Source organism: Myzus persicae, unplaced genomic scaffold (genome assembly GCF_001856785.1).
Source record: "Myzus persicae strain clone G006 unplaced genomic scaffold, MPER_G0061.0, whole genome shotgun sequence".
In the NCBI taxonomy this organism is placed as follows: domain Eukaryota; kingdom Metazoa; phylum Arthropoda; class Insecta; order Hemiptera; family Aphididae; genus Myzus; species Myzus persicae.
Window position 1 is genome coordinate 266681 of NW_019101739.1, and position 21718 is coordinate 288398.

General features: G+C 29.3%; 1 protein-coding gene across 1 annotated transcript in view; it reads left to right on the top strand.

Annotated features, from left to right (window-relative positions):
• LOC111030309 (hemicentin-2-like) overlaps positions 1 to 21718 on the top strand; it is a 312599-nt gene that overhangs the window by 193514 nt on the left and 97367 nt on the right. The window contains exon 3 of the mRNA XM_022309733.1: positions 18079 to 18383. Within this exon, the coding sequence (XP_022165425.1) occupies positions 18079 to 18383 (305 nt within the window). The remainder of the gene's footprint in view (positions 1 to 18078; positions 18384 to 21718) is intronic.

Consider the following 21718-nt stretch of genomic DNA (forward strand, 5'->3'; position numbering starts at 1 on the left):
TACAAAGGCATTGCATACAGAAACGATTCTGAACGAAGTAAAAGTTTCAAGTGCCCAAAATTAATATTTTTAAATTACAACAAAATAACTAAAGCAGTTATTCTTTGTTTAAAGATTTAATATCATTTAAATTTGAACTTAAAATATCTATATAAAAAAATACTGTACTTATCTAATTCTTAAAAATTGTTTTATTTTAGTATACTTATGAGTTATAAGCAACCTTATTTTAAATTTTAAATTGAAATTTTTTACATTTTAATTACAAAATAATTTACTTATTTTGGTGATTTAGTTGATTTTTGTCAAATTTTTGTTTTCTAATGCTCAAAAAAAAAAAAAAATATTGATGAGGAACCTTCTATTTAATTTTGAAGTACTAGGAAATTGTGAACAATTTCACATCGAAAATAATTTTTTTTACTAAAATTTCTCGTAAAAATTGAAATTTTCTTATGCCTTTAAATTGCTGAAAAAGAGTCGAAATTGTATCGTCAATTGTATTTTTTTTTACTTTTGATTCCCTCCGAGAACTAACTAGTGACATTTTTTTATCAGAAAAGATGCTGAACTAGAAAACAGAGATCATTGTAACAATATATTTATCGCTCTACTTAGAACTTAATAGAACAATACGTTTTGTATTTAAATTTAAATAAGACTTGTACAGATCAATTCTTGGGCAATAAATAATTTCTAAATAATATGTAAGTACCTTCGTAAATTATCTATTCAAATAAAAATGTGACTCGAATAGATCGATCTATAATAGTAAGGGATTTAGGGATCATAATATATTATATATTAAAACATATATAATCAGTAACTGTCTATTATTTTTTATTCACTTGGCTCGTTAAAATGCACTTTTTATTATTATAATATTTAAAGCAATGATCAACGTTTCCTTTAAAAATTAATTCAAAGTGATGATCACAGTTCAAACAATTTTAAAACATAAATAAATAAACTATTGCCTTTAATTTCTGTAAATCGCAATTTTATTGAAACTTTTGGACATTTTCCAATTTAAAAAAATCCCAAGTATTCTTATATTTCTTTTCAATTGCCGTTAGAATTAGAAAATAAACTATGTGAAACTTTAAAAGCACTTTGATAATCCAAAAAGGATTTTTTGAAAGAAAGAGTATCTATCACACTAAAAAAAAACTTTTTTGAATCATATATTATATAGTATAGATATTATTACTGTATGATTTCCAATCAACTATACTTATATTTTTATATCTTAAAAAATCATAACGATTTGTATCATCTCAGATGGTTGTTTGACATCTTTAGTTTTTTAATTATGTTAATCTAACTGTTAATTAATTTTATATTTGAAGTCAAGCTGTGCAATAAACTCTTTACTCCCAACTACATTATATTATACATTTTTGTCTTAAAACTTCTTATGCTAATAATTATTAATACTAATTTGTTAGTATACTAAAATACAATTTTATACAGTAAGTTTAAGTTTGATAAATAGTTCACCCTATAATAAAAAGTTGGTCGATTGTTCAAATTCTAAAGGATTATTAAATAAAAATATCCAAAACAATGTAAGTAACTTCTATCCTGGAGTCCAAAATCCTTCATTAAAATTACGAAATTCACAGATTTTTTCGATATTGAATTTGTTTAACAATAACGGCTTAGCAGAATTTAATTAAAAGTACACAACAGCACTAGATAGTTCTAATTCGTCACGGACAGTTTTAACGAATCGCTCCAAAATGTTTATTTATCTTCCCTAATTAAATTATGCAATTTTTTCTATTTTTGTTTCCACCCACAATATTTAAAATTATATATCCAACATAAACACAGTCGATAATATAAAATAGAAATTAATAAATTGTAACATATTTTCCTTTTATCAAACTCAACGATCACGGCAACGCAGTTTAATAATAATTAATAATGGACACACGGATAGAAATACTCTGATACTCTTTCTGATATTAGAGAATTAAGTAAATAACCAAATACATTTTAAACTTTTGTTTCGATTGAAAACTGTAAGTAATTATTGTATATAATAGATTGCTCAAATGTATTAAAGAAGTATCTCTGTTATAATATAATATTAACAATAATAATAATAATTATACCCATATTATAAGTTAAATTTTTTTTTCTTGAATGGAACTCACAGCAATTTTGGCCGTTGGGTGTGGGGTGGTACTGTAGGGAGTTTTAAAAACGAATAAAACTTTGGAATCGGTGATCGTAACGAGTTTAGACGCTAGAGAAATCTCGGTGAAAAGTATTGAGTATGTTAATCGCAAAAATACTGTAATATACCCTACACGTAGTGTTTTACGCGTTTTAAACTATCTGTGTTTTTGTTGTAGTACAAAAGTAATTTATCCGAAACCTAAACCAATCATAATTATGTTATATGTTTATTGTATAGATCAGTGTTTCCCAAAGGGTGTGCCGTGAAATTTGAAAGGTGTGCCGCGACAACTTGAACTTTTTTTATAAAAAAAACATAAAATGATTTTTTTTTTAAATATTAAAATATATAATACAAATAAAACTAATAATTAATACAAGAACGAACGTCGCAAAGCTTCAATACAATTTGGGCTGGCCGTTGTGTTTTTTGAACGTAACTGTTTCGTATGACCGAACGAATTATCACTTAATATTGAAAGGCCAAAAATGTATAGTACACGGAACAATTCTATGATATATATATACAAGTACAGCTATCAAGAGACAATAATATTATTACCTATTAACGATAATAATATCCGACATCATTACCTATATACGTATTATTCGATAAGTAGATAATATTTATTCAAAGTGTGCCGTGACTTATAATAACTAATAATAATGTGCCGCGATGGGAAAAAGTTTGGGAACCGCTGGTATAGATATTAGTTATAAAAATTATTTTTTAATTTTTTATTAAGGGAACCCACGGAAACCTAGGTCATTGTGTGTGGGGTGGTACGGTAGTGAGTTGTTTTTTATAGGTTTAGTACGCTTATATGTTGGTAGGATTGCAACACATGTTTTTTTTTGAGTATGTGTGGCATGGATGTACCTATTGCTAAAAAACTAATGTGGTCACCCATCCGGGAGCTAGCAACATTGGCCTGTACGTACACTCGGAGCGTTTCCGCAGATTTAGCGTACGACCGAGTCTCGCCAAGCCACATGTTCAATCATTATTCTATTTTACAGATGCATAGATAATCATGAATAATGCATCAAATAAACATAATATAAGGACAGTGATTATTATCAACAATATAAGCGACAGCCGACCGACAAAACCTGAACACCAACGTAGAATATTCAAGAGCCCAGCACTGTGATGACGGAGATTGTTATGACAACATCAAAATACGTAAACGAGACCACAAACGAACCGTATCATACTTATACAGTTATACCCTGGGGATTTGTCACAACACCAACAAGCATTTTATACATATTATAAATAAACTGAATCCAATTTCGAGGAGTAAAGAATGTCGAATTTGCGGTGCGTCACACCGACAAATTGTACAGTCAACTAAAAACATATTATATAAACGTATTTTTTAACATCGTCGTAAAAGCTACGCAAAAATTGTCGAGCGATGACCTAATTGTGATGGGTTCAGTCGGGGTCTCGTATTACTAATCTCATAGTTATATATTTTAACGTATAATCTTTGACCTAATTATTACTTTGTGCATGATAGAGTGCATATCTCAAGTCTGCATCCAAAATAAATGTTACAACATCAGATGATATTTTAATACCTACTTGCAATCTATGTGTTTGAATAGCAGGTCAACGAATGTAAAAATATTATGTCTGCAATTTAAATAATTATTATATTACCAACTAAATTATTCCTATCTTTCTCGTTGTTACTCCTATACTAAGACAAACTTGTTTTTACTCAAGTATTTGTATCGTGAAATTATGAACTATAAACTTTACGGCACTGTTTCATTGTTCAAGCTGATTATGGAAAACTTACACACTATACATAAATTATATTATATAGGTATACATAAAGCGAATGTGTATAGAACTGTAGGAATAGGATTTTCATATTTCCTACGATATCCAAGATATATGAATTCTGCAAGTATACAATACGATTAAGACACCTCGACAAGTTCGAATAATATGTTATTATTTTGCATATTTTACCGATTTAAGGTAATTTTGTTTTAACTTTGAGTGCTTTTTCTTTCACTTATATTGAACATTATTATTGTTCTTATTTACGTACATTATATTTGATACCCATACAATTACTCAAACATCACACAGCTAATGTTTTTAAAAAGCCACACATCTCTCGTAGGATCTCATAGTATCCGTGGCATATGACTACGAGAGTATATTTAAGTTCAATTTTTTTTAACAGTTATCTATGTACATTTCCAAATTAATATTTTAATGGCATACATTTATTATAAATATTACTGTTGAAAACTCTGCGTTTAGATTCATTCATTTGCCACGGAGACAATTAGGATGATACGGAAATTTCGGGACACATTATTGTGGAGTATATTCAACATCGAAATTAGAAAAATAATATTTCGTTAGCCTCGAAATGGAGTATCCTTGTTGTACTATAAGTTATTAGATAAATTATTTGCAATTCGCCTAAAACCATATTACACGGTTCGCGGTAGTTTGGCATTCGTCTTCAGTCCACAATGTGTGTTTGCCCGAACGAGTAACAACAATATGCGACATCGTAGCTTATTCGTAACAATATCATAATACAAATAGGTATATATAGTGTATGTGTGTGTGTGTGTGTGTGTGTGTGTGTGTGTGTGTGTGTGTGTGTGTGTGTGCGCGTGTGTATGTTATATACGATGATAATAATAATATTATACGCCTCGACGCCTTTTCTATTCAATTCACATTGCGTACGTGTTTAAAACGGTAGGTATGTCGTTATAGTGAAACGCGTATTGTGTTTTCGATATATTTTTTTTCTTTTTGCGCTTAACGACGTATGAAACGTCACAATCGCTTATAAACATTTTTTCTTCATATGCTCGTACTCGCATAAAAGTGGCTAGAAAATTTCAAAGACATCGTAAAAAAATAAAATAGAAAAAACACCGTGAGTAATATGTAATTGTAGTTCGCAAACCCTTCTTACTGCGCCACCTTTGTGGCTTGCGCCGTCGTTGCAATGTCAAAAATCTTTTTAGGGTTTGTATCGTTGAAAGTTTTGTGGGTGTGTAATAATTTTTTTCGGTAGTTTAAAATATATTCTATTACAAGAAAAAAAAATTTGGGAAAGAAATTCAATTTTTATCATAATAGTTTTGTATATTTTACACAGTTTTTTGAATAAAAATGTTTTTCTTAGGATTAAGCGTAACCCACAATAATTAAATTTAAGCCGGTAGTTATAATTAGCTATAATAGTTTATATAACTTTATGTTTCCTATTTAAAGTTTAGCCACGACCTTTGAAAAAAATGAATTTTGGTTATTGTGATGCTTTGCTAGTAAATCCTTCACTACAAGTTTGATGCACTCTATGCAGCTTTAATAAAATATATACATTGATGTTTCACTACGACCTGTCATTTTTATTTGATTATTTGATATAAGATTAACATACATTTACTTGTGATATAAATACAACTAACGTTAGTCGTCTGTCCGACCGACCGTCGTTATCGTCCCAATAATAATTTACACAACGTTTTGCAACACGATCACATTTTTGCTGTCTCTATCAACACTCGCGCGTTTCTCAAGAGAGGAGAAAACACAGGATTTCACACGGCCACTGAACGATGATGAATTATTGTTATTATAACTGCGATCACCGTGGTCTTCGTCATTATTGCACGACGATTTTGTTCAACCATAATTGTTTGGAACGAAGCGAGCATCAAAAATATAATAAATATATAAAACCAAGATATCGACGTCGAGAAAGTTCACAAATTACACTAGCGCGTAGGAGTTTCATAATCTTTACGTGCAAGTATACGAGCGATGGGTTTACCGATAGAATTAATGTAAAAGGAACCATGCAAAGCATCCGTTATCGTTTTTCACAAAATCATAACTTGCCAAATTTATTACACGTTAAGTGCGGCCCACGCAGTATTTGTTTTTTCTTTTTTTTGTTCGATTCTGTTATACCTTCATGTACATGAAATATTATAAGTAATGGTTCGAACCCACGTAGAGTTATCATTTTCATATTTTTTATTTCGTATATTATATTTTATTCCGTTACAAATTGTTGTTGTTTTTTTTTTTTTTACGTGACAGTGATGTTAGATATTAGAATCACGCGATGATAGGCAATATTATGTCACTATCAGCAGCTCAGCGACAATAGTTATTACTTATCTAGCGTATTGTGCGCTGGGCAATACACAAATAATTTCAAAAAACAGAACATACTACAACTATAATAAGCGATCTATATCCATATACGAGTGTACACCATCGAGTAACGCATCGCCTCTCAGTTCTCGTTTGTATACATGATTGTATGCATCATTTCTTACATTCATATATATATTATATATATAGAAAGAGAGAGAGAGAGAAAGAGATAAAAGACAAATAATACAAATAACCTATTTCTATTACTTACGATGTTAGAAAAAATAACCACGACTAATGAAATAAACTCGATAATTTATATTGTTCTGGTGATTTAATAAGACAAGATAACTTATTGTAATAAACCCAATACGATACTTGAATATTATTTATTACAATATTGAATACCTATGTTATATACGTAGGTCATCTTCGTTTAAAATCATTCTTCGTATACAATGATTTATGATTGAACATTTGAATTACAATTTAAACCATCCATTATATAGTGACCAACTCAATGATGATATACACTCGAGTACCGATACCTACTGTAAAACTGAATGAATTTCCCGTTTTATATTTTTTTTTACATTTTTGAATACATGGTAATATGAGTTAGTATGATAGGTCTCGTGGCACAGTTGACTTTCATAAATCAAAGATAATAATTTTAAAAAACGAGATCCACGTGTATCTACAGGCTTGTCATGTATTTAAATTTGTATTAGTAATACATGGTAAGTTGAAATAATTTTTTTACAAAAATAAATCACATATAACATTTATAACATACACTAGTTATTATGATATTATTTCATATAGTATTAACAGCTGTTATTAACCTATAAATCAAAATCGCCGTACTATAGAACGATGTGAATAGGTTGTTGGTATTAAAAAATTTAAATTATAATTGAAAATGTTTTGAAAATTTAATTCTAAATAACAAATCACAGTATACGCAGTGATGAAAATTATGAATAATAGTTTTTAAATTACAATAAAATAACTGAAATTGTTATTTTTTCTTTAAATATTCAATTTCGTCAATATTTTAACTTGAAATGTCTATAAAAAACATTGTGTTTATTTCTTATTTTTGGGGTTTTAGAACATAAGAACATTTTGTGAAAAACCTTATTTAAGTCTTGGCTTTGATCTTTTTCAATTGATTTTTGTCAAAAACTGGTTTTGTGTAAAAATTCCTATGTGTCTACATTTTTAATTAATGACTCTCTCTCCAAATGCCAGTTACATAATTGTATTAGATATAATATATACTAGATTATAAAATTGGTACTTATTAATTTTTTTATCAGAAACCACTCTCAAAGTTGCAATTTAAAGCAATTAATTATTGTTATGTCAAAAATGTCAATTGCTTGGTGGTTTTTTAAAGTGTAACTGCTCTTTTTTTCAATTAACCCGATATTACTTTATCTAAGTACAATGTATTTATATTTTATACTCACCGTGCACTGTGTGGGTATTGAACTATCTAGAAAAATATATATCCTGTGGTTAGGTTAGGTTGAATAAAACCATGAGCACTTTTAAATTAAAAAATTAACATTATGTTATGCTTTTTTCACTGTATTTTACTAAACAACTCTTAAACATAAAAAAAAAAATTAACGATGAGTGTACGCAGTTAGCCATTAATCAAACTGTATGCAGTGAATCGGTAATTTAATAAACTATACAGTGCCCCATATACTTCCATTTATATTGTTTGATCATCATCAATCAAACGATGATATCTAATATGTGTTTTCCAGCGTGTTTAAAAGATAGTTGGTCCATCCACCACGATTTCAAACATAAATACATCAACAGTAATATTGTTTATTCATAAAATGTTAACAGCAATCGTCAAACATTGTGAAAGCAAAATTGTATACCTAGATCTTTTTTATTATCAGTATACAATAAATGACTAAGAATTGCGGCTATTATCGATTCTGATTGGTTTTAAATCATGCAATATAGGCACTTGGTAATTCGCATTAACATAATACACTACGGTATTGTGTAATTGAGTATTCACCCTATTAGCATAATATATTTATATCATACCAAATCATTGGTGACTTCTATAATTGGTACGAGTGTAAACGCAGCTATAGGTAGGTACCCTCCAATAATAATATGTTGACTTGTGCGATCATGTAGTAAAATTAATTATAACGACAGTTGAGTGATATTCGGGAACGACAATATTACCTGTCGTATTAATGAAGAGTGTGGTGAAATTACGATTATCCAATTTCACATTATGTAAACTTAAGGGTGCTTTATGCTTCGTTGGTATTGCCAGTGTCGTATTATTGGTTTTGTACCTAATACGTCATAATAATATGTATAGCACTTCAAACTAAATATCTCTTGTAGACGCATACTGCAGAAGTATGTGAATATTAACTTCATTACCAATTGCATTTTTTTTTTTTTAATCTTCGCGGATACCTTTGGGCTTTCAGTTCGTTAATCTCACTATATAAACAGTAAACACGCATCCGAAAAATAGAACAAAACGCCATAATGATATTAATATTATAATATATATTTGTATGCAATAACATGTATTTCATCTATATTATTTTATCTTATATGTAGGTCATATAAATTCGTCGCGTCGTACAAAATGTTGCTAAATGTCTACTTCAATGTTGTGTACCTACTACATTTATTTACAGTAAAATAGAGATCTGCGAAGTTCCACTTTTTAATTTTTAAGTGCTCTCAATAATTAGTAAGTATTTGTAACTGGTGTTGTAAGCACCGCCTAACTACCTGTAAAGTCGCTACATGTGAATTCATTATTCACTCAAAAAGTATTTTCTTAATTTATTTAATTATTAATAATGTGGGCAACTTACTACATTTGTTATGAATGCTTTATGTAATATTATAATTTACAATGATGACTTATTAACAACAGTTATACGACTACATACATCATAACAATATTAACTATAGGCAAATTCATATACTGTAATTGGTGTGCTAAAATTAATTCATAATTAACTATATGTTGAAGTTAGCAAGCGTACACGGTCGTTGAATAATTTCAATGTCACGAATAACAAACATTTATAAATAATGAGTTTATATAAATAAACGTAAATTCCTCACCCTTTCACTGCGAGTTTGTCTCGACAATGAGCGCCTAACGTAAAGCGCATTTAGGTACGTTTGAGAGCTCACAATCTGTGAGCCGTCCCTATCCATATCTACCTAACAACGTGACCTAACCTAACCTAAGTGGTGATGATATTCCGTTGGTCCGGCAACTACGGCTGAATTATACTAGCGAACTCAAATGATCGGGAGAGATGATCGAGTGCAGTAAAGCGGATGACATCATGTCAGCGACGTTCTGTGATGGTCGTGGTGTGGGCAGGGGGTTGTAGAGTGGGGTGACGAGTGTGTTTCAAGGGGGCGCTATCATTAAAAATCCATTCTACTTAAAGCCGTCGTGTAAGACGCCGGTGAGTCTGCAAGGGCACATGCGCACACGACGACGCGGACAGATATAATAGTACTTATATAACTATGTGCATGTACGCATGTGTATAGATATACGGACACGGCCGAGTCTGCGACGTTTGACACGGTCGACCGGCAACTGACCTGTGAAATACGATCGGCGGCGGACCGCAAAGGGACCCGGTCGGTGTGCCGCCGCCGCGGTGATTAATTGGGTATCGGTCCAGCGGACGGGGACCGAAAGTCTGAATGCGTATGCCGTACACGCGAAACCACCCCCGTCGACCAGACCCGTGTCTCGGCCTCGGCGCACTTCCGGGGGGGGGGGGCTGCAGGGGATGGGACACGGCGAGTCGGCTTGCGGGCTTACGTCGTCGACGCCGTTTCAAAAACGTCACGTTCGCCAAGAGCTTACCCCGTGGCCTTGCCGGTTTCGGCGGGTGGGCAGAGAAGTCTCCGTGGACTTATATAATAATATATGTACGCCGGCTATTACGGTACTTTGCGCGTATTCGCAGAACTATTGCCGTCCGAGAGCGACTGAAGGACGGATACGTTATTGATTTCGGATTCGCATGCGTTCCGTCGTTATCATTTTTCTAGTTGAGGGACATCCAATACGCCGATTTTGAGTAGATTTGCGACGTCTCAGTGAGACCACGACGGTTTTATAAGCGTTTATGCTTTTGTGTGCCCATACTTTATTGTTTTTATTTTTAACAAAATGCTTATTATTTTTGAAACAATTGTTTTGGGTCACCTCAAAGTGAGGATGAAATAAAAAAAATGTAAATATACTCGGTCTATATTCAACTACCTACTTATTACGAATTATTTATGTGTTTATGTAATTTTATCTTAAATGTTGTACATCTTTTTTTTATTGATCTTAATAACATCGGCTACTGGTCCATTCGTTAGGTTTACATAATATTGTTCACAATATTAGTTTAACTTACATTAAGTTAATTCAGTTTCCTCTAGGAAGTTGAAGATATTAATGTTTGATGGGAGATTGTAGTGGTTCTCCTAATTGTTGTGGTATTTGGTCTTTATTTCCCGAGTCTTCGAACTTTTGGCTTTCGGTTAGGCTGTGGTATATTAATTACTTTGGTGTTTATAGTGATGATCTAGTAAACAGAGTTACTAATATTATAAAAGACATTCTGTTTATTTATAGACATATTATCGTAGGTAACTTTTAAAACTTTGAGAATTTAGTATGTTTATTGTTTATAAAAGAGTATTTTTAGAACAAATTGTTAACGTTTATATTTACAAAATTAACACCAAATATAAATTTACCATTGAATGGTCATTTTATTTTAATAATACGATATTCAATACAACTAGATAAAATTACAAATGTTCGAATAAAAAATTATTAAACTTTTCAAGTATTTAATAAAGTTGTGAAAATATTTATTTAAAATATTCAGATAATTTTATGAATGTATTTTTGACACGATCTTATTTAAAAACTTTTTTACCAGTACGCCTTTCTGAGAAATATTATTTTTAAGAAACTAATTTTAAGCCAATGTCACTGTTGAATGTCAAATGTTGGTTAAGCAATATTAATTTTTTAGGTTAACGCATAATCAAGTTGAATTCTGGTTATTTAGAAACCCGTAAGTGTATTAAGTTGTACAAAAGCTAAATGTTCTCTAAAACTGATGAAAATTTAAAAAAAAAAACTAAAAATCCTGAAAACAATTAAAAAATTTAAATAGGAAAAATAATAAAATACTATTAAAATGAATTCATGGTTATGTTTGAAATTAAATAATGGTTTTTAAATCAAAAAATATAGTCTACAAACTTACTAAAACTATTATTATATTATTACGGCCAAAGACCAACATTTTAATTAATTAAAAAAAAGGTTAGGTATATAAAGAAGATATTTAAATAATGATTATTCAAGATATATTGTTTAAAATTCGTAATTATATAAATAAGTTCTAACTTTTGAATAAAAGTAATAATTGGTTGGCATAAAAGACTTAACTTAATTAAAATAAACTTGAAATTTCCATTTTATAACGAGGAATTTGTTATAAAATTTAATAAAGTGTGTAACCACACCGTTCATGAACCGCAAAAATACACATATTATGACAAAATTCAACATTCATCACCTATCCATAGGATAGTACCACTAATTTATACTGACACACTGTCAAATTGTCCATCTGCTCTATTATAATTATAATATTATTAACTACGCCTATTATCCGATTTGTCATGTGTTAAACTGATTTTCGCATGATCGTTCATATTACTGTCAGTTTTATTCATAGAAGCGATGTTTTTATGAAATAGTTATATTTATTAGATATTATGTTATCTTCACATATTTAATGTTCTTAATTTTTTTAGACCAATGTTACATTGATAAAAAAAGATTACAAACCGGCAGAATTTGAAAATATTTTTTTTGTGATCTCTGCTATTAGTATCATAAAAGTATAACTGCCTATGACATTTATCTTTTCATGATATTTAGTAACTTTGAAATATTAATAATTTACAATACTAATTTCTATTGAATATAGTGATTATATATTTATATGAGTAAAATAAGATAAATAAACATTGTTCATAAATTGTACTAACCTTTATAAACATAGGTATTTAATTATTTTTAAACACAAAAAAAAAGTAGAACATTAAATTGAGTGACTTCTTGCATCTTGAAATAAAGTTGTTTATATAAATTTATCACTATTAAAATTACTGATTTCACAGTACTAATTACTTTTACCTATGTATATATTTCAACATAAATTAACTTGGTATTAATTATCGTATTTACTGGTAGGTACAAACTAACCCCTAACTCACAAATCTTAGATTAGATGAGTAACATAATAATATATTGGTTTACAGTTTTAAAATTTAAATATGACAAGACTATAAAATATAATTTAATTTCTCTTGAATTTTTAACTTAAGTGTTGGCCGTCAAGAAAAAATGTATAAATTAAATTCCAGGCATTTTATAATAAGTAGCTTTACTCAAGTTCCCTTTTTTTATTACTGTGACAGAAACATGTGGGTTGTATCCCGTTGGATTCACGTGGATTATTTTTCCATCTGTGTTTAATTGTAACATGTTTAAAAAAATATACCTACCTTTTTATACTTTTTAAAATAATGTTATAATTATAACACACAACATTTCATAAAAACTCATCTCGGTTTTAGCGGAATTGTTTGATGAAAATAAGACCCATAATTGTTTTTAATTTTAATTAATTCTATATTATAGTATATATGCCTACTTACTAGAACTTATTAATTTAAATACATTCAATTAAAACGACTAAAGCCATGTAAAAGTGATATTTTGTTAAAAATTATAATACAAAAAAATGATAGTAAAAAATATTACTATTTAACCATAGAAATATTAAATTGTTAGTTAGATACAAAACGTCCAACAAAATATTATTTTTGTTCATACTGATGATTAAAAAGTGTCATAGCTCCGAAAATACTTTAAAACATTTACCAAAAATATAAATTTTTTCATTTTCTAAAATATATTCAGTTCATAAAAAATATGAAATATCACTGTTAGAAAATCTAAAATAATATAATCTAACAATAATATGTTTCATGAACAATGAACATAGTATAATACGACCTTAATATTAGACCAGTCAAGTTAGATTTGGAAGTACCCAGCTCATGTTTTTCCAAGTAAATTGGTTGGGCGTGGTGGACCTATTAATGACCTTAAATGTCCCCGATTTGCCACCTCACGATTTTTTTCTCATGATCATTGTAAATCAGTAACTTATGTATTAGTTATTTATCTCTCAACTAAGATATGTGGTGATTATAATAAAAATAAAATAACAGAATGAACCTCAATAAATAAAAATTAATTATTATTAATTATTCAATTAATAAAAAAAGTAACAAAACGCATTATAACTCGTACATTTTTAACGGAACAAAAACTAGTCATACAATTTACGAGCACAACAATTATAATTCTTAATTACATTAAATTTACAAAATGTTTATTTTAGTTTGATATTGAATAGATTATAAATTATATTGATCTCATTTGCTCAGAATTTTGGAATTTAAAATTGTATCGTTACTATCATGTAATGATATAACTGCATATTATTATGATCTCAAATATTTGGTAAAACAATAAAATTGCGTATAGCTAATATTTGCAATAGATTGTTTTACCGAAAATTCTTTATAAATTAATTATGTTGTTCATCTACACGGTAATGTAACTATATTACCTATACGTAACGCCATGTAACAAATTTAATTTAAAATAACGATAGTTGTAAACAATTAAATCAATAAAAGGAAATAAGTAGATCCAATAAAATAAAATATATAAAATAGCGTTTTCTTAGAAACAAAACATAACCATATTTCATTCGTTGACTATAGCTATTGAAAGATTAACGCATTAAACGATGGACGCCTTGAGAATATATTAGTGACGTCGTTGCCTCCGCTGCAATAATGACCATTTGCCATTAGCTTCATCTTTGAATGTAAAGTGTACACGTTTAACTGTTTTTCTATATTTTCAAAGTTGTGATGTATTTTTTTTTAGGTATTTCACTGACTCTCGCTATATTTATCTATATATAAATAAACATTAACTACTCATCCACAGTATTTGAATTATGTGTTGCATTTATTTTAAGTAGTATTGAATGAACCGGATGTTTTTTCATAACTATAGACATTTATGCGGACACTTAGATAAAAGCTGTTGTTATATTCAGGATATGGATGACAAGTGCTATTTAGAATGCAGCTAAAAATTATAAGTTTATAATTCAATTCAAGAATATTATGCTAATGTGCGAAATTAATATTATATTGATTGAATAAATTAATATGATTTTATAATTATTATTTATTAAATACTAAAAATATAGTTAGAAATTCACTATTGATTATATTACATAACCTAAGTCAAAAAATTAATATTTTTTGAGTATAAAATTACAATAAAATGTCTCTAAACAGATAGGTTGTGCAAAATCTAACACTTACGAACACATTTTACAAGGATTATTTTATAATTTTTAATCATAATTTGTATTCATAATTCTAAACATATTTTTGATAAAAATCACTTATAATAGACGAATATCAATCTTAAGGAGTTTTTTTGTGATCGGTGTATTAAAAATCTGCTCACAATATTAGGAAGTAGAAAACCATAAAATTAGTCATTGTAATTGTGTTTCTATTTTAACTGAAAAATAACTGTAAACAATAAAAGAAATAGATTAATATCAATTTGGGCTAAATCAAATATATACAGCTATTATACATGATTTATATAATTTTTAAGCATATCTTCTATACACAATTAAGAGCCTAAAACGGATGGCCCTTATAAAAATCCACAGTTATTGGCCGATTTTCATAAAATGTTCGTCAATAAAAATCTAGGACACTTTTCAATAGGTACTCTATTTTAGTTTTCAACAAATAACATATGTCCGCAAAATACGTCGTGCAGGATCTGCTGGTAATATAGCATAACAATAAATTTGATTAAATATTATTCATTAATTTTTACATTTTTTTATGCATAGTCAATTAGTAAATTAATGAATTATTTACAATCTTAGATATTTAGCGGTGAAATAAGAATTATTTTTCCTCGAGTTTTAATTATATATCGATCTTAGTATTGGTACTCGGTTTAAAAATACTTCACGGACATAAATCTACAATCTCCGTTCCCCTTCTTTTCTCTGAGGTGACCTCGAATTAATCAAGTGCGCCCGCGCGTATTTGCAGAGCATCGAAACTTTTATATCGATACCCACACTCTGTGGGGGAATAGAAAACTAACATTTTCCTGGAAGATTGTGCGCCGCCTGTCACACTATCAGTATAACGCGACTTTTTGACGTCAAATTTATACGAATGGCGAGAGAGAGAAAAAAGTCGTATGTATGTATGTATTGGATTGGATAAATAAAAACCGTCACTAGTTTTTCATTTACATTTTCACCACGCCACCGAGCCATACGAATGTAAAATACGTTTCTCGACAACAGTAAAAGAGACGGTTCTCTCAGCCATATACATACAACACTCGTTGTATTGTGGATCGTACGTTTTTTTCCCTGATCCATGTTAGGGTGTTCTCGGGGCCATCGATACATTAATATCCATTTATACATTGCCGCACCACATTTTTCCAAACACACATTTTCTGTACTTGGGATAAAATAATAATAATAATAATAATAACGTGTAGTATAACTGTGCTATTCAAAATGGTTGCTGCGATATAATACTCTATTGAAAAGAAAAAAAACCGTCGGCGCTTTTTTTCGTAATCTGGAAATAAATATGTTTTATGCGCATACTTCGACGAATAACATTACGAAACGATCGTTTTAACGTTGTCAAATTGAACCCTGTTACGTGGTTTGTGATTCCAGATGCGTATCCGATGGGAGACAAAAGTAATCCATAGTAATACGATTGTCAACTATTAGTATTAAATAAAATAAAAATGAATATTAATAATGTTTGAAAAAAAAAAATGTCAATAACTTGGCGTACTGTCTCACACACACGAACTTCAGATACTCCACTTCAAGAGGCTTGAATGAAGTAGTTTGTGCATTTATTATACATTGCACACGCACTAATATAGTACCTTTATGTACATACTATGTATTATTTCAATCGCAAAAGTCGAAGAGCTGCAGATTTAACGTCGTTAATGGAATCTTAATTTCACCGAATGCGTATTGTCATATTAAATCCAAGCCGTTTGAATGTAACACATGAAACTAACTACGAAACCACGTATAAATATCTCTAGGCGTTTTCTGTAGTACCGGCACACTTGTATGCATTGTGAATGTGTACAAACATATACGACTATATTATATTATGTATTAGAAATTTACACGTAATATATCTGTGTGTGTGTGTGTGTGTGTGTGTGTGTGTGTGTGTGTGTGTGTGTGTGTGCGTGTGTGTGGGTGTGTGCGCGTGTGTGTATACAAACGTCCAATTGCACAGCAGATACCGAGAGACTATATATTATAATATGCCTTGAAATACGGGAGCGAAATCATTCGCTTTATTCGTATAATATACCCTACCAGAACTTAGTTCAAACTGTTTAAGTCAAACGTCTATACTTCGGGTCGCTTTTTGCACCCTCGTCGTCACGATTACCACTACCGAACGTGGCGAACCACAATAATTTCGTTTTGATTGACATTTCATTAGGTAAACAACTATTGTACACTATTAAACCACGCGGGAAATGCGTGTATGGAATACGCGTGCCGTGTCAGTGAATCATAGTTATGGTCCACCTGTTGTACCGCGGTTTGGCACGGCAGATATTATAATAAAATAATAATAATAATAATCTATATATTATACGAGTTCATTGTATACCGTGTCTTATGAATAAAATATAAATCGCTTCTATTCTGGAGTCACAAAAGGAAAATTATTATTGAAAAGTGATGTATTTGATTTTTTTCTAACTGTTCTTACCAATATGGGAATACAATGTATTGCATTATAATATTTTTAACATTGAACCATCGAGAACGAGATAAAATAATTAATATTTTCCAAGTTTTCATAGCCTTGACATATTTTTTCTGCGTAACACGTATACATATTTTAATCTTAACTACTCTATAGATATTTAACTCCCTAGTTTAATTACTTAGAAAATATTACTCAGCGAGTACTTTTGAAAAATTAGAAATGCGTAGATTCTGAGGATTTTAATTTATATTTTATTTTTACATAATATAATTTTAACGCAAATTGTATTTTAAATTACTATATACTCCAGTGTACGAGTAAAATACACGTCGTTTGTGTATTATCTAAGAAATATAGTTATTATTATACGCATAATGGAAAATAGCTACCCATAATAGTAGTAGGTAGGTAGGTACTATTAAAGTGTTTCCAACGTTGAAAAATGGCCAGTATTATAAAATAAAATAAATAATTATAAAGTATAGTAAAATATTATAATGTGTTGTGCAATTTTCTTTTTCATTTTTGGGAAGAGTGGGGTACCATGTTAAAATATATCTCTATAAAAAACGTTATAATATGAATTCATATTTTTAATAAAAGCTGATGAACTCTTAATATTTTTATGCGCTAACACGCTATGTCGCTACCATAAATCATTAATAGTAAAAAAGACGTCCTTGCCTGTCTTGTTTCAGGCGATGGGAAAAAGAACTCGGTGCCGGAAACTGGAGGCAAACCCGCCGAGAAACCTTTGGCTCCTGTGCGCGGTATCTCCACGCCGTTGCCACCGAGGAACACGTCAAACTCGACCACGGCGATGGGTACCGTGACCACAACCGAAGTATCCAACGCGACGCAAAGCAGCGCACTGGACGACACGCAGCTCCAACGGACATTACTCAAACCGAAATTTTTGACCGAAAACTCGTCGACCGTTGTCGCGCAGACGGGAGCGTCCAGCCGGATATCCTGTCTCGTCGCCAACCTGGGTGACTGCGTGGTACGTACAATACTGACACCGGGTAATGTAATCAAAGCCGCGAGGCTCTAACTTCGAGTGTTTGACAAAAATAGTGATGAATATTTTTTCAACCTTTTTCCCCTTATAATATGACTAGGTAGTGTTATATAATCTTAGAAAAACATCAATTCAGTACACATTACATTTGAAAACAAGAACAATAATCATAATAATACAATATAAATGGTTTGCAAAACTTATTCTGCTATTACTGTTTTAAATTTTACATTGCTATCGCTATGTGAATATTAAGTATTTTACTATAAGAATTTTTCAACTTCGGTATTTTGTAAAATATCTAGGATAATAATTATAATAAATAGCATATTAAGTATTTTTGAATAAATAATATTATTATATATTACATTTTAGTGGTTGTGGATTTTATTATAGATTTTTTTTTTAACAAGAGGTTTTATAATAATTATGCCTTCTGTAAAGTCCCTTTATAATTTAATTTAAATACGAGTATTATAATGTACAATATAAATGGTACAACAGAAAATCTTAATCCATTCATTGGTTCGTTGCATTTCTAAAGTTGTTTTTCTTTTGTAAATTTATATTTAATTAAAAAAATACATGCTACAACCTATGTTGTATTATTAGGTTTTAAACTTATGTTTTTTTTTATAAATTTAACCATAAAACCTGAATTCAAAACTAAATTACCTCTTTAAAAATAAAAAAACAAACAAACAAATAAATTAAATTTCAATAAAATTGTATTTTTTAGTAAGTAGGTAGCTGCATGCGCAGTGAGGATTGAGTCAAATTTGAGTGGTGCTTAGTTTTTTCAATAAAGCTTACATTTAAATAGACAAAGCAATACACATAATCAGACCTCCTGTAAATGTCTTAAACATTTGTGTTCCCTGCTTTATCATAATACTTATTGCGCAGAAAACAATAATTCAAGAGCATATAAAATAATCAATAACACAGCAAAATCGAAAACTTTTTATTGAATACATTTTTTTTTAATTTGACAATAAACATACTACAACTGTAAATATAATTTTTTATATGAACATATTTACTTTGAAGCAATATTTTTGCTTTTTAATGAAACAGAGTTCAATATTTACACTCAAATATAAAGCTAGACTGCTAAAAATATACTTACTATAACAGGAAAATGTTTATTCAGTGGACTTAGTACTTTAGAAACTTGGAAATTTCAAACTTTTATACTTATTATACATGGAAAAATCACCACTGGAAGGCCATTCTTAGTTGGCTTTTGATGAATAGAATATTTACATTTAAACATATGAAAAAAAATTATTTTCCATTTTAAACTTAATTCAATTTAGAAAAAATAGTATATCAAAGTAACAGTCTTAGTACTTCGGTAAACTTTTGTAATAACGTAGTAACTAATATATGGACAATATGCAAAATTAAAAAAATTAAATAAAAACGATGGGACTAATTAATATAATATTGCGATCAAACTCACGGTCCGGTGCTCTATATTATACAGACATTTATTAATTTTTTTTTAAATATAATGCACCAGTTTAATCATTGTTTTTTTGACGTATAAAACGGTTTTTATTTCCAGTTGAAAATAAAAATATCGACTCCTAAAATAGATTGAAATAAAATCTAATCCAAAAATGTTAATGAATTTTATAATAATATCTAACATATATACTAAATAGTTCCATAATAATTAAAAGAAAAAAAATTTTTTGTCGAATATTCGTCAACATGGTTAATGTAATTTTTGGGTGGAGATTGGGAACTATTTGAGTAATCTACCGTAACCCACCTTATCATTACTTCTACTAAATCAAATTGATATTATTAAAATGTAGAATTTAATTATTTTTATCACTTACTTAAAACTACCTAATACTACTTTAATATTATTATTATTGTATTACCTAAGTTCATATACGTATAAATTATCTATAAAAAAGTTTTTTTCCTGAAAATGTATTTTAAGTGGATATTATGTAATAAAATATACTACTACCAAGATATAAAATATGTATTTAAATACATACGAAATAAATCGATTTTCGTAGCAAAAAGTAATAGAATAATATTGGGAAGTGTCCAAACAGAAAGAGAAAAAGAACTGCAAAAATAAATGTAATTCCAAAATATACGAGGGCATACAATCACAATCGTGGAGAGGGATTTAGAGGGAAAAATAATAAAATAACGAAACATACACATAACCCAAAAGAGGGACATAAAAATACTCGGGTATACAAAAACTGAAAATCTGCTTTTGAATTATTATTATATTTGTATGCTGCTTCGCATAAATAAATGTTGATCATCGGCTAATAATTTTAGTTATATGCTATATCCAATTCGAGTCTATATACTAGAACACTAAATATTTTAATATTTTAAATAATGTTTCAGTGGTGACTTGAAGTGGGTCTAGAGGAGTGTGTAGTGGACCCTTCACATTTTTAGTGGGTGATTATTAATATTTAGCTTACACGTATTTACTATAAGTAACCAAGCACTAATATAAATAAAGTAATGACAAGCAACAAGATAATATGCATATCTAGAAAAAGCTATCATTGAATAAGCGTTAACTTCAAATGATTTAAACAATGTTTTGTCACTAAATAAACGATAAGTACCTAAATGATTAACACATAATGTAATTTGACGTTAAAATGATGTAAGTTTTTTATTTCATATAAAGTGTATACATTTTTTTATAAGTCTGATAAAATATTAGATGGGCGTTGAAACTTAAATATTTGCTACTTGTGCTATAACAGCTCGTCTCGCCACTGATATAGATACCTATGAAGGGCGAATGTAAGTTCCTACACGACAGTAGTAGGTAAAAAAAATACACACGTTAGTTCCTACACGGCGGAAAAAGGTACGTATGTAAGTTCCTACACGGTAAAAACCAGGTACCTATGTTAGTTCCTACATGGCGGAAAAAGATACGCATGTAAGTTCCTATACGGTAATATCCAGGTACGTATGTTAGTTCCTACACTGTGGAAAAAAGGTGTAAATATGTATATACGATGTATATACGAATAAATATAATATGATGAGTAAAAAATATAATAAAAATCGTATAATGCATTTTAATTTTTCATAATTGAATATATTATAATATAAAGAGTAAAAAAATCAAAAAAAAAATCGCATAACGCATCGTCACAAATAAATATAATATGATGAGTAAAAAATATAATAAAAATCGTATAATGCATTTTAATTTTTCATAATTGAATATATTATAATATAAAGAGTAAAAAAATCAAAAAAAAAATCGCATAACGCATCGTCACAAATAAATATAATATGATGAGTAA